The 17,687-nt window shown below is 42.9% G+C and overlaps 1 protein-coding gene across 4 annotated transcripts in view; it reads right to left on the reverse strand.

Annotated features, from left to right (window-relative positions):
* The window catches only part of MEGF10 (multiple EGF like domains 10), a 367,277-nt gene that overhangs the window by 12,633 nt on the left and 336,957 nt on the right, over positions 1–17,687 (reverse strand). For 3 of the 4 annotated variants that reach the window (XM_033405823.2, XM_049707231.1, XM_004279862.3), the window contains 6 exons: positions 9,920–10,066; positions 8,592–8,726; positions 7,937–8,065; positions 6,448–6,576; positions 4,146–4,274; positions 1,846–1,974 (listed from right to left, as the gene is read on the reverse strand). In XM_033405823.2, coding sequence (XP_033261714.1) covers positions 1,846–1,974; positions 4,146–4,274; positions 6,448–6,576; positions 7,937–8,065; positions 8,592–8,726; positions 9,920–10,066 — 798 coding nt within the window. The remainder of the gene's footprint in view (positions 1–1,845; positions 1,975–4,145; positions 4,275–6,447; positions 6,577–7,936; positions 8,066–8,591; positions 8,727–9,919; positions 10,067–17,687) is intronic. The other variant, XM_049707232.1, reaches the window with a different exon arrangement.

Consider the following 17,687-nt stretch of genomic DNA (forward strand, 5'->3'; position numbering starts at 1 on the left):
CATTAGAAATCTAGCCCAGGGCTTCCCAGGTGGTGCAGTGGTTGAGAGTCTGCCTGCCGATGCAGGGGACACGGGTTCGTGCCCCAGTCCGGGAAGATCCTACATGCCGCGGAGTGGCTGGGCCCATGAGCCATGGCTGCTGAGCCTGCGTGTCCAGAGCCTGTGCTCCTCAATGGGAGAGGCCACAACAGTGAAAGGCCTGCGTACCGCAAAAAAAAAAAAAAAAAAAAAGAAATCTAGCCCAAGATCAGGATCTGTCTTGTCCTAATTTCAATGAGCCTTTTACCACAGAAGATATGTTCTATGAGGTATTTTCTATGACAGAAAGGTCTGTCCCAATAATACCTGGTAACATCACCCTAAAACCTTATTCATTAAAATTCAAAATTTCATTTTACATAGTTCTTCCTTGAGTTCCATCAAGTGAAGGCACAAGTGGGGCTGACAATCAAGAAACCTGGCATCTAAAAAAATTGATCCATACATTCTGAACTTTCCCTTAAGCTCTTAGGCTGCAGTTTCATCATCTGTAAAAGAGGAAATAATGAATACATCCTTCATGGCCTCCATGAAGGTACTTCCAGCTCAAATGTCCCTATGACTTTATGATTCTAGATGCTAGACCTTATAAGACAGCCTGCCCCAAAAGGCAGGCACCAAGGCCAGTGTAGTGTGATTACAATGTATTTGTAACAACGTTATTGTGGAATATGACATTGTATTGTTATGATGGTCAAATACAAATCATGAGCATGTCAAAGTTATTTTACGAAAGAAAGTTAAATAGGAATACCCACATAGTTTACTGTTTAAGATGACTTCACTTACATCACTATATGAATTTTCTGAAGCCTTTACAGCCCATGTGTTTATGACATAGAGAAAGCACCACATGTGCTAGGAGCTCTCTGAAGGCCATGCTTCAGAACCATCTTTCTCCAGGGAGCCATCCATCCCAGAATCAGAACTGCCCAAGTAGGACTGACTATGCCTATTGCAGGTAGTCCCGGGTGACTGTGATATACACCCTGGTTAAAAACCACAGGCACAAGTTTCTTGAAAGGCTAAACATGCACATACCATAGGACCCAATCCTTCTATTCCTATGAACTTACCCAAGAGAAATGAAAGCCTATGTCCCCAAAGACTTGACACACTACTGTTCACAACAGCTTTACCTGCAGTAGCCAAAAACTGGAAACAATCCAAATGTCCATCACAGGTGAATGAATGGGTCAACAAATTACAGTATATCCACGCAATAGAATACTACTCAGCAATAAAAAGAATTGAAGTATTGATACACACAGCAACATGTTTCAAAACTAATTATGCCAAATAAACAAAATCAGACAAAAAAGAGTACAGTATGGTTACACGTATATGAAATTCTAGGAAATGCAAACTAATCTATAGTGACAGAAAGTAGATCAGTGATTGCCTGGGACCTAGTGGTGGCAGGGAGGGAACTTTGGGGGGTTGATGGATGTATTCATTATTTTTATTGTGGTGATAGTTTCATGGGTGTATACATACATCAGATTTTATCAAGTTGTATACTTTGTGTTGTACATATGTGTTTTATATATATATATGTGTGTGTATACATATATACAGTATAATTATATATATATATATGTGTGTTGCTTTTTACAGGTTAATTATATTTCAATAAAGCTGAAAAAAATTGTAGGCACAGTGGAAAACTCATGAGCTTTGGAATCAGACAAACCTGCTGTCAAAACACTAACATATTCTAGATATATGTAAACTTGGGCAAATCACTCAACTTCTTTCAGATTTAGGGTCCTCATCTGAGTAAGTATCCTTTACTAGCATCCTTACCTTGGTCACATCGTGCCCCCTTCCATCCTGGGCTGCAGTAACAGGTCCCGGTGATGTGGTCACAGGTGGAGTTGTTCAGACAGTCACATATCTGGCGACAGCCATAGCCATATGTTCCTGCAGGGCACTCTGAGAAGAAGATGAGAGTCCAATGTAGCTCTCCAGCCTTGGGAACCTGGGGCAAGGGTCTTACTGTATGATCTGGTGTGCCTGGAGGCCAGCCCTTCCAGGGGATCCCTGTCCAAGGAGACTTGTACCACCTAGGGTGTCCTAGAGCTGGCTGGTGTGCCGAGTCATGCTGGGACTCACAGGCCAGGCAGCACAGGGCCGGAGACTGAGGTCCTCGTCACGGCTCTCGGCACTTTCAGGTTCTATTGTATGTACCCACCTCCCTGATGGAGGTTTGTAGCGTGTCTGTGGAACCCCAATGGAGCTGATGAAGATCATCACTAAGGGCAATCTGAGATGACTCCACCAGGCAAAACTATGGGATAGAAGGGGACTACACTGAAAAGTGTAAACTAGAGACGCTTCTTTGAGAACAGGTACATTTTAACTGTAGGCTTTAGGAGCCTCCTGACAGCACATTCTGACTCGGATTAGCTGGGAGCAGGGGAAGAGGGAGAGGGCAAGCTTTGTTAATTTTCTAGGTAAGAACTTCATTTACCACAGAAAGGCTCAAAATTTGGATTTGCAGGTTGAAGACTGAGAGACTAAAATAGTGAGATTTTTGTGATGTAAAAACTTGTAAAGGAGTTGGGCATGAATTTCAAAGAATATACTAGGCATGTTAAATGTAAAAATTATCACGACAAAATACTGATGTTTTTTGTAAAGTGAGCAGCAGGGGGCAATGTGCTATTACTATCAGAGCTCTCTGTCAGACACAGGGTTTCTATTTACACATGAGCATTAGGAAAAGTCTCCAAAAATAAGGACATTTTAATTTGATGTTCAGAGTCATCATGGAAGCACTTAAAATGTTTTTATTTAATAAGCCCATAACCATTCTGACATTCAAGTGAAAGTCAGTTTAGAGCCTATTCTGGTTTCTAGGCATATATGTATGTGTATATATGTTTAGACATTTATACACATACACATAATATTTATATACACAAAGCAGTGTGCAGGCAACTGTGGGACTCAGTATCTGTTTCATGATTAAATGAACTAGCAGTGTAAAACTAAAATGGGGCCATCTCTGTCCAGGCTGATTCCTGGATGTCACTCTTGTTATTTACTAGATGGGAGGATAGGCAGATATATTCTAGAGTTTGGCACATAGACAGCCAGGCAAACCTGGCTGTCCAGTGGTGCTGTGAGGTTCTGGGGAGGGGTCGTGGAGGGAGAGTAGCGCTTTGTTGCCAAAGTCCTACTCTGCTGATCAACCTTTCCAGGCCACATTGCTCCTACAGCCATGTAATCTTTGTTGCATCCTCAAGAGCACACCCTCTGTAAGCAGGATGTAAACATCCTGCACCTTTCCTGTCATTTATGGTGAAAGAGTGAGCCTCATCCGGCCCTAAGACCTGATTTATTCATCTTGAACATTGAATGAAAGTCACAGAGGAAAGGAACGATAAACTACTTTGAAATACTCAGTCTAAGGCTAATGTTCTTACAGCCCTGTGAGCAGATGCACAGCTGCTGGGGTAGAAATGGAACCATAAGGATGGGGAATTCCAATAGAGTATATGCTCCCTGAGTGGGGTTTTTACAACAAAAAAATTGAAGGCAATATATTGTCTGGAAGGTTGTTAATACTCAGATGAGGAGTAGTTAGTGGAAACGGTATAAAAGTACTATCAAGAGAAGGTTGTCAAAAGCATGGCCGTGTTTTCACGGACTCACCCCTCCCCCACGGCGGGGCTGGCACTGGGCTCCCAGCCCCTCTGCCCCGGTGCACCCAACCTGGCCCTACCGAACGCACACCCCTCCACTGCGAGACCCTGGCACTGCCTCTTTTAAAGCTCTGAGCAGCCACATTCCAAAAATAAGAAGGGGAGGGAGAAAGAGCCAGGATGAACAGATGGAAAACTTGAATTCTGTCTTCATCCTTGTAGCCACACCCCCTCCACCCAGAGCGCTGATCAGGTCCTCAGAAGAATTTTGAGGACAAGGACAGCCAGCAAGAATCCCAAGGTAGCGGGGTCTTTGGGAGGGGAAGGAAGTCAACCGCGCTGTTAAGGGACCAGCCATCAGGCGGAACAACCTCAAAGCTGTGGGTCCTGCCTTCGCATCGTCAGGAGTTCTAGGGGAAATAACAGCGCCTAGAGATGCCTCGCTCTCACACTCACTCTGCTCGCAGTGCTTCCCCATGAAGCCCGTGCGGCAAGTACACTGTCCGGAGATGTGGTCGCAGTCAGCTCCGTTTTGACACTGGCATATCAATGCACAGTCCTTTCCATAGAAGCCCAGGGGACATCCTGTGCGAGAAGGAAGGACAGCAGAGTCAAGAGCCCGCTGAGGAGAAACCCAGCTCCGCCTCCAACATGTTTGTTTGAACCTGAAGGACGCTGAGCCCGTAGAGAGAGAATAAAGAGAATAAAGCACATCGCAGCTTCTCACAACGGCTTCTTTGAAGTCCCAAGATGGAGCTCTTGGGAGGAACTTGTACTTCAAGAGCAGGGAGAAGAGCAGTTCCATGCCTGGGGCGGTTTAACCATCACTGGTATCCCTGGAGGCAAGCTGGTGTCTTCTAACAAATCATTCCATCAACCCCATGGAAGTCCGGGGACATTTCCTTTCATGTTTTTCAGTCAACTACTAGAATCCTGGACTCAAATTCCATGGACTGAAATGAGTACTTTGTTAAAATTACCTACATGCTTTTACTTATAGTACAGAATGTCTCCATATCTGCTACTAGCCCTGTCCTCCTCTGTTACTCTCTTATGTAATAGTATCTTCTTCAGCAAAGATGTGTGGTAGAATTCTGATCTTAATAAAACCTGCAATTCATATGTGCATTGCTAAAAAAAGCAATAAGCCTTCTTACTGCTGCACAATTTTCAAGACCCAGCCTACTGGGGCCTTTGGGCTGAGAACATGCACAAGCCCTATAGGCTTTCCTGGGCCAGCAGCTGCCCTGCAAGAGTGTTTCAGGGCTCTCTGCCATCAAGAAAACTTCAATGCGGGCTGCTCAACGGCTGTCTCCAAGCATCACATGTGCTTTTTAATCTTCCCTTTTTCTTACAGAAGTTTTAACGAAAGCTCAACTTTCAAGAAACAGAGGCAGAGCATGGATGCCAGCATGCAATGACATCATTTCCACATAATTATCCAGCACCTACTCTGTGCCAGATTCTTTTCCTGCATCCTCTCATTGAATCTTTTCAATAACCCAGAAACACAGGGATAGATATTCTCACCCTATGGATGGAAACTGAGCCCAAGTCACACAGCCAGCAAATGGCAGGATGGCAGGGCTACAATACAAACACGGGGAGGTCTGGCTCCAGACCCCATGTTCTTCCCACTGTGCTGTGCTACTTTTACTTCAAAAGGTCTCCTGATTGAAGCAGGTCCTAATTTTAGAATTATGCACAATAACTTTTCCTTTTTCTTTTCTCTGAAGAGCTGAAAAACTTTCTATATATACAATCTTGGCAGAATATGCTTGAGACAACCTCCCTCCTCGTCAATTTTTCCTTTCAAATCACGGCTCAAGGTCTACACCCCCTTCTAGAAACTTCCAAAAGACTTGTTCAGTCTGTTCTCTAATTATGTTCTCTAATTAGTATTAAATAAGAGTTGACTGATTTCTGACCCATCTTTCTTCCTCAGCTCATTTCCGTGATTTAAAATTATATATTATTATTACTGATCACCATAATACATGCTTTCCTGTCTTGCCTCCTTTATTCCACTGAAGACAAGAGGGCAGAGATCAGTCTTCTTATCCCAACAGTACTGAGCTGTGGAGTACTTTGTACATTATACCCTATGACGCTAAAAACCTCATAGAAGAAGAGACAGTGAAGACATTGTGTGACATAAAATGGAAAAAAAGAACTAGTGGTTCTTAAAGCATGATGCCAGACTGACATCACCCCTTGGAAGGCTGTTAGCAATGTGAATCCTCAGGTCCCACCCCAGACCTAATGAATCAGACACTCTGGGAGCGGGGCCAGCAGTTGTGTTTATCCAGCCAGCCGGGTGATTCCGGAGCTCGCTAAAATTCAAGACCCACAGAATTGGTCTTCTCCAGGAGCACACATTAGGTCAGGCAGTGAGGCTTGTTGTCTTCACTTCCTTTCTAATCACTGCCACTTATCCTAACCTTTGTGCTGCCAGAATAAATGAGGGAATCTCAGCCATGTAAATAGGGCCTGACGAAAGGAGAGAAGTGAAAGAAGCTGCACGCCGTCACTTACAGCATCGCTCTACCTCAGTGTCCTGATACGACACAGGGGCAGCAAACCTGGAACGTGGTATCTCTTAACTGCCTAGAGGAATTTAGATGTCTCAGGGTCACTGGGTGACGAAACCCTCCAAAGCCAGGAACCCTGGGGAGCTCAGCTCATGCATGCGCAGGGCAGGGCCGTGTCCCCTGGGGTGGGCCCCCCCTTGGAGAGCCTCCGAAGGCATGCCACTTACTCTGAGTGCAGTAGAGCCCCGTCCAGCCCGGAGTACATTTGCATTCCCCATCGTAGGCGCTGCAGAAGGCCCCGTTGTGGCAGTTGCACGTGTGGATGCAGTTGGGACCCCAATGCACAGGTGGGCAAGCTGAAAGCACAGCATGCATGGAGAGCTCTGTGAGAGTCCTGAGGCCAGTACCCCGAAGAGAGGATCCCACCCGCCTTACACAGCTCCTCGCGTGTGACAGGTCAGCAGTGAGCATAGGGACTGAGAAAGACCATGCTCCACATCAGTCTCAATTCCGATGGTAATGCTGATGGCGACAGCAGCCATCATGACGGACATGGTATTCGTACACAGACTGCAGGGCGAGGTGGGCAGAGTAAACATCATTCCAAATTTACAGATTTAGTTATTTAACAAATGCACATTGAGACCTATATATGCCCAGCACTGTTCTAGGCTCAGGGGAGATAGCAGAGAACAAGACAAGGTCCAGACCACCCTCTGAAAGCTTGTAGTTTAGTAGGGGAGGCAGGCAAACCAACCAATCACCCAGCCAGCCAAAAAAATAAGGGCAGTAAGGACTATAAGAAAAAATAAAATAGGGAAAGGGGGACAAGAATGATGGGGGCTACTCCTTTATGGAAGGCCTCTCTGAGGAGAGGACATTTGAGCAGAGACCATATGCACAAGATGGTGTGACTCGAGAGAAGTTAAGGAACCCAAGGTCATATAATTCACCTCTGTGATGTCTAAACCTGCACGTGTCACTCTACTCTAGAGCTGTCCCTAGAGGCTTGTTTTAAATGTGAAGGTTCCCATTTGTTTGTAAGACTTGGTTTACTGTAAAAACTCTTAACTGGACAAAGCAGAAAATAGTCAGATTAAATCATTAGGGGTCATCGCCTACTGAAGAGCAATCAGAACCTCAGATAAAGTATCTGTGAAATAACATTTAAAATTATGGGGTAAAATGATTTGATATACCAAAGAAGTACTTTTTATTCATACTAACACTTCAAGAACTACTTAAAAGAAGAAACACAGTTTCTATATGGTTACCCAGTAGGGAATATGGCCCCAAGAAGATAATAAATAAATATGAAGTAATTAAAAAATGAAAAAATTTTCTCCCATAATTGTGTGTACCATTTTTGCCCAAGAGCAAGGGAAAAATCATAGCTGACACTTGAAGTCTGGAATGAACTTCTGAATGGATTTTCTGAGTACAAGACCCTCATTTTACAAATGAAGAATCATTTTAGTGAATAAGCAAAGTTCTACCTATTTAGGTTCTTTCCAAGACATGAGTTGGATTTAAATTCGGGACCACTGCATAGAACTCTTACTGAGGGGAAAAAAGCCACTTAAAAATTAAAATAACATATCTTATAATTATTCATATAGTCTTTCTTGATTATTTAAGTACTCATACTTCAATCCTAAAGAATTTGAAAACAAATGTAAATAAATGGTTTATCAGTTGTTCCCAAACAAGACTTACGTTGAGAGCAGTCACTGCCGATCCAACCTGGGTAACACTGACAAGATCTGTCAATGGGGTTACAGGTTCCATTGTTGGTACAGGTGCAAATTCCTGCACAGTTTTTCCCAAATCTGCCACTGGGACACACTGTGAATAAATCATAGGTCAGAAACTCACAATTACATCTCATCTCACAGAACCCTAGACTCAGGATAGGAAATGACTTTAAAGGTCATCAACCCAGCCGTCCATTTGGTAGCTGCCTCTACTCAAGAGCATCCCTCATCCTGAATGAGCTCATTTTTACAAACATCTGAAGCCAAAGACCCTCATTAAGGCATCATAAATCAGGAGACATCACCACATTTCTAGAAATCTTCCTGGCTCCTTGCTCAGGGAGTCAAAATCCTTCCTCATATTGATTTTTCATGGAAGGCTGTTTCCAATTAAAACTGAAAAGTAGCACAGCTCAGAGAATAAAGAGATTGTGCTGGATTGGCAAGCCAGCTTTTCCAAAGCTCAAAGTCATATTTACAGAAGCTGCAGCCACAGCACACCAGAAGGCACCGCTAGCTGCTAGCTGAAGATGCACGTGTCCTTTGGGAAGCCTGAGGACAGGCTGCATGGGGCGTGCTCACCACCACGTATTTCTCCCAAAGCCTGCGCACCCTACCTTCATTGCAGAGGGCGCCTGTGAAGCCAGGCAAGCAGTCACACAGGCCTGTGATGTGGTGGCAGGGCCCACTGCTGTGCACACACTGTGGACACGTCTGGCTGCACCGATGCCCATAAAAACCAGGGGAGCAGACTGAAAACAGAAAGGAAATAGTTATCTTCCCGGAGATGTGTTTCTCTCTTATTCCACATAAGGATCTAGTTCAAGTTTGAGGTAAAAAAAAAAAAATTCTTTTTAGTGATACTGAGAATTTTCCAAGTATAAAACAACAACAAAAGGAATGAGGGCACTCTTTAATAATGAAAAGAAGCCAGTAAACTCTGAATTGCTTCAGGGCAGGCAAAATGTCTTAGTTCTCTTTATTTTCCCATTTATGGCCCCAATTAGCTCGAAGCTTGGCATAGAGCAGGGGCTTGAGGAATTTTTGTTGAGCAAATAAATTAAATAAATAAAATTCTAAACACTAACAAGGCCCAAATAAATACTTTCAAGCCACGCGTTAATCCTTTATTCTTTAAGAGTCATTTCTGGCAATAAATAGATCTACAGTCAGAATTAAAAGATTGTTCCTCCTCAAAATGGTCCAGGTTAACGACTGTGACTGAAAAGTGAAAAAGCAAAATGCTTTATAATTAGGCACTTCCCAAGACATTATTTGGATTTAAGTATAGAATGACAGCATAGAACCCTTAATGCAAAAAAAATCATAATCAAAAAAATAGAATAATGTATCTTACAATTAGTCATATATTCCTTTCTTGATTACATTTACTAAAAGATTGAGGGAAATCTTATGGATCACTCCCTAACTCAAAAATTCTGTTGACCAATGTCATCAGCCCCCATTTTGAGCTCTGCAATCCTATTTTCCCCCGAGCACTGGCTTTCAGACTACTAGAAGGACGTATGACTTGCCGCAAAGTTTGGCTGATGTTGACTTCTGGTAATTGAGGTAAGGCCAATGCCAAAATGGTTGAATAAAATAGTTACAGGTCAATGGATTTCTGGAACACCACTTGCAAGATTTAAGGCGGGATCAAGAAACTGATGATGATGCCAACGAGGCAATGAAATCATTCCTGAGAAGAAATGGCTAAAGCCCCATCTGTTAGGTTAGTCCTGAAGGTTGGAAAGAATGAAGCCTTTGGGGAAGGGCTATCGAGTGAGGCCAGCTCTGCAAAGGACAGGGTGACCTACGCCACTCTCCCCTGCCCTCGACTGCAACAGAACACTTCTATGAATTGAGGGGTGGGACAGAGATCAGGATTCTGTACACAGAGATCTGAGAAGGGAAGATGGAAACCGCCGTCTAACAAGACACTTACTTCTCTGACAAGTGGTGCCTCGGAACCCTGGTGCACACTCACAGATGCCGTCATCGGGGGAGCACGAAGCCCCGTTTTTACAGTAGCAGGGCAAGGAGCAGTTGGGGCCCCAGCGTCCCTCAGTGCACACGCTGTCACAGTGGACACCTGAAACAAGGCACACGGGCAAGGCTGAGTGAGAAGCCGTTGGGGCGGGCGCCTGGGATGATAAGTCAGAGACCAGGACCAAGGTCACTGTATCGACTCTGAGGTATCACGGGCAGCAGTGAGTGGGGATGATGCAAGGCTTAAAATCCACTTATACACATCAATACATCATCATATATTGGATCATATATCATGTCGTCATAACATTAAAATAATCCCAGAACTGTTTTCTGTGGCATCATAAAGGAGAAGAAATAGAACATCTTTGTTATACTGATTTTTCTTCTTTAGGAGGAGACAGCAGAGGAGAAGCCCAAGGGCTCTGTCTATTGAAGGCAAAATTTATAAAAAATACTATATCCTTTAGCCTCCGGCAACTTCCTCCCTTCCCCATTCTTTGTTTTTATGGAGAAATGGACAAAGTGTAAAAAGATAAGGTGAAGCAAAAGGTGGTTAAATTGTGTTACGTAAAGAAAATCTTCCCCTGGAGCAAACAAATAAACACAGTCTTAAAATATTTTGAAAATACAGTGTGCAAGACAGAAAGATATACTAATCTGTGCCACGAAATTCCTCTTTAAACATTTAATCTGCCATTGGGGAGACACAGGCAGAATATCACAAATGAAGTTACTCATAGCTGTTGTCTAAGCTATTGATTATTATGAACCCATATGCAGGTGTTTAACTCTCAATCTGGAAATAGGGAAGCTTTAGAGTCAGTTATGAGTGAATAAATGCCTAAAGGAAACAAAGAAAATCCAAAGTTGCAAAAAATAAAAATAAAACCAGGTTTTATTTGAAATAAATGGAAGTTTCTTTTGTAAATCTGTATTCGAAATGCCACAGGGGGCTCTTTCTTGTAAGTCAGAATACTTCACAACTCAAAGAAATGCTCCTTGCATTGAGAGGCAAGAAGAATGAGTTATAATTAGGAGTGAACTGGAGACTGCTGGCCTCAGACCAAGTGAAAACACAGTAGGAACAAGCCCACTCCCACTCTGACGATTCCAGAACACGAACTCCGCCCGCACCAAGGAGGCTGACAAGGCCCTGTTTTGTATTAAAGTTTCTGCTCCTAAATTGATTAGGAGAAAAGTTACCATGGCCCAAACCTTAACACAGAAGCAGCCCCAAACCATAAAGTGAACGTTGCTAACTGGTGGCCAGTCATTTCTGCTGAAATAACTCCACTTTTGACTGTTCCTGTTTTTCTCTATCTGAAAGTCTTCTGCATGGTACAGGCTGTTAAGTAGGCATGAAAAAGCACAGACCTCATTGTGTTTCGCTTGAACTTACAACAGACTGTTATTTTAGCTTGGCTGCTGGCTGAAGAAAGGCAAGCAGGCCTGTTAGAAGCCAATTGGGGTTTAAGTGTTCCTCACGAAATAAAACGCGGAATTTTAGCCTACTATGATATTTTCTTTCTTGAGTTCACAAATATTTGATCTTTCTTTCAAATCTCGTTCGAAAAACTGAGATGGAATTGCAAATGCTATGTTCCCCAAGTGTGCTAAAGCTGCCCCAGAGCCTTAGCTGGTGTTTTGACTCATAGCTCTACTAGGCAGAAGCATCAAACGGATTGAGGAGCAAACCACTTTGAAAGAGGCTGCAAATCTAAAGTTTGTTTTCCAAATTTGAAAGAAGTACCCATAAAGGTAACCCGCTACAGGCTTCACTCTCTATTCAAGTTCAAGTCCTGAGCTCTGATGGTGAGCCAGGACTCCTATTTAGCAGCAGCTAATATGGGACACCTGCTTCATAGAGACCCAGACGACCCTGGCCATTTTGGTCTAGAGCTACCCAGGCAAATCCGAGTTAGGATTTTAAAGAAGTGGAAGCTGAATGATTATCTGGTTAATCTGAAAATCATCCTGAAAATTAGTCCTGATTTTTGACACTTTTTTTGTGGGACAGGCGTTTGCAGGAGGTGAAGATTTAGCCATTTATGGTGATTTAGTTTATCAACTACTTACCAAATCTCTACATGACAATAAATGCAGTTAAGATGGAATACACTTTCAATCAAAAAGCATATGCTGCTTTTTCACATTAGAGATTATCATGATTTATGTATTAATTAGCACATTCTCAATCAAAGCATGTCAAGAAAAATGACGCCAGGGCAGATTCGCAAATCAGAATAAAGTGATCCTTTATTTCATATCTGTTTCCTCTTCTCTAGTAGGTTTGTCCAGCTGGTTAACATAACCATCAGTTACAATCAACTTTATCTAGGTAATTTTCATAGAAGTAACAAGGCCCCTGATATAGCAAGGAGATCCATTGCAAAGATAAGCTTTTTTTCACATGATTTACCCATCATTTCATTTCCAGAGAATCACAGGGAATTCTAGAGATCATCTATCAAGACTTCTGTCTCCAATCATATGAGCATATTTCAACAGAACCAAGCTTACATTTAAGTAACTTTTATTTTAGGGCTGCAAAGAAGTCTTTCCTTGGCAAGTAAATTATAACAATTCTATTACCAACTTGCTTTAAAAATTCAATTCCTTTTTTTTTTTCTCTATCACTAGTAAAAGTGAGTCATCATTTTGCAGATATTAATGCCAAATCTATTTGGAGACAAATATAAAGCCTGTTTCAGTCAAGGGGCAACTCCAGGAAAAAAGCATGAAGCTGTCTTTTTTCCTCTTGCTGCACCATTTTCTCCTATTGCTATTCCTCCCCTCTGGACCTCTATGCCCTCCTGTTATCTTTCATTTCATCCTACAGTCAGAAAAAGATAAGATAAATGTATCATTGCTGAGGTGTTATCTTCTCTAGAAAATATTAGTATTTTAAGACAGCACACATGTTAGAAGCCTAAGAAATAAATCTCTAGCTGTGGAATTTCAGGCAGTAGGGCTGACTGAAATTTAGGAGGTAGTACTGAGGTAAGTGCTTCTCTAGGTCACACTTGGTTTATGGCCACTGATATGACCTCCATATAGGGCTAACCCTGCAATGAAACTTTCTCCAGGATAGGGAATTGTAAGTTTGCTTTAACCATTTTGGGGGGGGGGGGGGAAGGGGCTGTGTGTTTTGTGTGTGTGTGTGTGTATTTGTGTATGTGTTTTATTCCTTAATTATTTCCATTGTTCTTATCCTACTCTTTGCCAACCTTGCTGGAGTGCTATAAGATGTCTTTTTCTTTCCTTGTTCGTCAAAGACAGAAAAGAGAATTCAGCTCAATAAACATTCAAGGGGTCTAGAAACTGCTGGCTTGCTCGTGAAAGGTTCTCTAAGAAAGACCTCCAATTCTAGAGTGATGATGGCCCCAGAACAGGCATATCCAACCCTGTCTGGGGATCATGATTAGGGAAGGAGTTACCTTGTGAAGGTGGAGGAGGGTCCCAGGCTAACAGAATGGTGGGTGCAAGGTTCATGCCCTAAGAAGTATGTGTCTATCCTTCAGAAATCACAAGTGTTGGGGACAGCTGAAATTGGTGCTGGGAAAAGCAGGAAAGGCAACGGGGCAGCAGGCAGTGGTCACATAGGGAGGAGCCAAGGATGCCATGCTGTGGAGTATGAGCTTCCTCCTGGTGTTAACAGAGACCAGATGGACAATTAAGTAGGAGAGAGGCATAGTTAGATTTGTGCTTTGTAGGAGGGACGATGATGGTTTGAAGACGATGAGCCTGGAAGAAAGAAGACATGTCAGGTGGCTATTTTGGGTTACCCAAGTAAAAAGTGATAAAAATGAAAAGGTCTTGAATGAAATCAATGGCACCTGGGGGCAGGATGAATTCCACAGAGGTGCAGGAGAGAATGCAGATGAAAGACCATCCCCCCGCCCATATTCCATCCAGGGTAGTTTAGGAATTCTGGCAGCTCTGTGAGGGAGACGGATGATGCCTGTTTTTGTTCACTGCAGTGCCCAGCACATAGAGGGTGTTAAATAAATGTTTGTTGAATGAGTCAATAAGCACAGTTCCTCTTTCCAACATAATATTCAGAACCATTTTCCAACTGTATGGAGCAACCATATCATTCTTTGCTTCTCCGAAGAAGTTACGAGAAGAGCACTCAAACCAGGAAGACCAACACATGAATGTTTTGTGTACCTAAAATGGGGACTCTTCCCAGCTAAGGGGGTGGAAATGTCTGCTCTGCTTATTTTGGGCAAGACAGACTTTGATGAGCTTAGGTCTGTGATTTTAAATGTTAGTGCAGATTATAAAGCAATAGAAGAATTATGGGACATCTTAAGGAAATTCTTTTGGAATGTTTATCAAAGTACAGATAGAGGCTTTAATACGAGTTAATTCAGGAAACAACTTCCTACACTATTTGGAAGAAGGGACAAAATCGGAAGGGGATATCTTTAAATTTGCAGGACTCTCTAGTTCAATGGAAGCATTTTTTCCTGATAATGTTCTAACACTGATAAGGAGGTCTGTGCGGGACTGTTTTTGCCAGGACTGAGGACAAAGAGCTCTTTGACAGCCTTCACAAGTTGCTAGGCAATGGCTGAGTGATCGTGATAAACTTCAGCTAAGCAGCTCTAAAGAAATGTTCGTGCATTTAATGCCTGATGCATTATGCCCACGGTCTCCACGTGAAATCAGCATTCACTAGGCATTTGTGATTGCATGAATGCAGTAAATAAATCATCTGGGGTGTCATTATTTCCCCTCTCAGAGATCTAACCCAAACTCCTTGTCTTGCTTAATTGTTTATATTCCTCATACAAGTATTGCAATATTTGGGGCGTTAATGAATGAAGGAAATGATTTTGATTTGATGTCTTGTTCCCGAGCAATGAGCTACTAAATATCTATTAGAGCAAAGAGTGAGATTTGTTAACAATCACTGGGCCTGGTGATTATAGGAGAGAGGAACTAAATTATTTAGTCATAACATTATCTCTGCTTTTCTAATCCTCTGGACACCTGAAGCAGAGGTGTATGGCAGTGTAGACAAGTGACTCCCTGGCCTATCCACCTCTGTCCACACAATGCCTTCCCTGAGAGTCATGAATGTCTTCCTGCCAGCCAGGAGCCGGTGCCACCTCATCTTCCTGTTCCTAGCACCGAAGCACTGCGGTTGCATACAACGTGGAGATACTCAATAAATGGTTGTTAAATCAAATTTTTCTCTTTCGATACCATAAACGTTAAAGGAAGAAGGAACTGCTATATTGGTAGCCAAGTTGAAAAAAATCTTGATAAATAAATAATGTAAATCAGAGATGTTTGTATTTGCAGTGGCAACACAAAACACCAGAGAGCATGGCCCGCCTTAGTCCGGGCCCAGATAAAAGCAAACAGAATGGAATGCCAGGCAGATTAGGGATCTGGAAGCTTGGCTTTTACAACAGCCTTTCTTTTGGGAGGGCGAGCCCCTCCCTCCACCCTCACTTTAGGGACCCCATGTTCTGCTTTTAAATTACTCCCTCCCCCAAGACCATGTGACAGACAGACATATGCATGTGCTACACATTTCCCACCCTCCTGCCCCAATATCTTAAAGGGTCAAATAACGAGTCATTTGCACTTGTGGCTGATTGGGTGCAAAGCACGTTGATTAAAACTCATGTGCACTTGAATCTGCACTTCTATGTCACTTGACAAAGAAAGTTGGGTCTCCCCTTACTATGACAATTCAGGCATCACCGATCAGTGTCCGAAGCAGCAGCTCCCTTACTCAGCTGGTCAAACTCGGTGTGTGGGGGGAAACTTAGAAAGGGGGACTGTCCTTCTGGAGAGGTGCTGGGACCACTGCAGGCCTGGTTCTGCTTGCTGAAAAGAGTAGAAAAGCTGGCCTCTTCTCATGAAGTTGCCTGCAGTGTTTCCTCTTTCCAGTGCCCCCCTTCCTGGCTGGGCTCAGATGAGCACCCCACCTCTCTTCCTACTCTCCTTTCCCCTCCTCATCATTATCCACGCCTTGCTAGTCCCACTCTCTATCCTAAGGCTCCTAGACTTTGCTTTGGCATCTTAATCTCCTTTCTCTCAGTTTAGCATTTAACTTTTTTGTTCCGGAATGAATGTATCTCTAAGCCTCCTCTAGTCTTTTGCCACTGGCTATGAGGTTTTCTGTCGCAGAAATGTTCCCATGGACTCCAACCTCTTCAATCACTAGAGTAGCAAGGTAGAGCAGAAGCCAACCCACAGATGGGTAATTGCCCCTGCAATTACCGGGGTAACTTTTTAAATAACAGACAGGGCCAACAGGTAAGGTTGTGCAGGTTGTACACTGCACAAGAGCCCCTGGCTAAAGGGCTGTTAGAGCAGAAATCCAGCTCGTTGCTTTCTACCACCAAGAAGCACACCCTGAGGGAATTCCAAATCTTTTCCAAATTTGTCTGAACGGTACTTTATAGGCTGGCAATGGCTCCATCCTCCTCCTCATGCACCCTCCAGACTGTCATTTAGTAGGTGTGAAGTGGGGATCAGGAATATATGAGTTAAAGGAGTTCCCAGGTGACAGTGATCTTAGCCAGGGTTGGGAACCAGCCTGGAGACTGCATATCCTCCCAGACAGCTGGAATGAAATCTTGATTAGCTGTAACACTCAGCAAAGAGGTGATCTAGCTGACTGAAGTCAGAGCAGAAAGGAAGGGGAAAAAAAAACATCAGCGTGTTTCTGTTTTTGGGAAAAACTTTATAAAGCATATCACTCCACTACTCTGGAAACACACATACACACACACACATACACCTAACTATATTTCACTGACACCTGGAATTTCAGAATAATGATTTTGAAGAGGCAGTCTCATTTTATTAGAGAGAGAGAGAGAGAGAGAGAGAGAGAGAGTGTGTGTGTGTGTGTGTGTGTGTGTGTGTGTCTGTGTGTGTGTGTGTAGCAGAGGTGTGGGAGAAGGAGCCCAGGACACAGCCTATATCTTGTTGATGTTTCATTTTTTCCCATTTTTTTAATGCAATCTGCCTCTGTTTGATAAAGTAACCTATTGGCTAAACACATCAATAAATTAAGGTTTTAATTAAAAACATATAATAAAAGTGCATGTCTCTTCTTTTGAAAAATGCTACATTTCTTTTGGAAATAGTATCTGGGATGTCAGATGCAACTTTTGGTTAATATTTATGGTAGTACATTTTGAAAACTTATTTTATGACTAGGTAAAAATGGGACTATCAATTATAGTAGAAATAAATAAGTCTTGTTTCCTTTAAGAAAAAAGACTGTCAAACATTAGAAAAGAGAGTGAAGTTACAAGGATGGTGATGAGCCCCTTGGTGAGAAAGCAAGCTGACCTCCTCAGTATATCATGTCAGTGCCTGACTTTCTCAATGTGGGTATGTCAGTTTCTTTGCAAAGAGGGATAAAGGTCTCTTGACCCTTCTTTCTGGATCCATACTCCTTGGCCAGATCAGCCTCTCCCTATCCTCAGCAGCTGAGCACATTTGGTGCCTCTACAGTATCTTGACGATTTGGTCGAGGGAAGAGCCCAGGTCCCTGTGTTAGATTTCATTGATTCCTTCACAAAAGCCTCCCTGTCATCCCATATACTTGCTACCGTCTCCAGCGATTCTCAACATTTCACCTACAGCAATCTCCACAATAAGGAGGAAGGAAAAAGAATCACTTGCTTCCCTGGACTGAGGTTACTTATTTTGCCCCAAACCTGATATCTAAAGGAAAAGCAAAG

The sequence above is a fragment of the Orcinus orca genome, chromosome 3, assembly GCF_937001465.1.
Source record: "Orcinus orca chromosome 3, mOrcOrc1.1, whole genome shotgun sequence".
NCBI lineage: Eukaryota > Metazoa > Chordata > Mammalia > Artiodactyla > Delphinidae > Orcinus > Orcinus orca.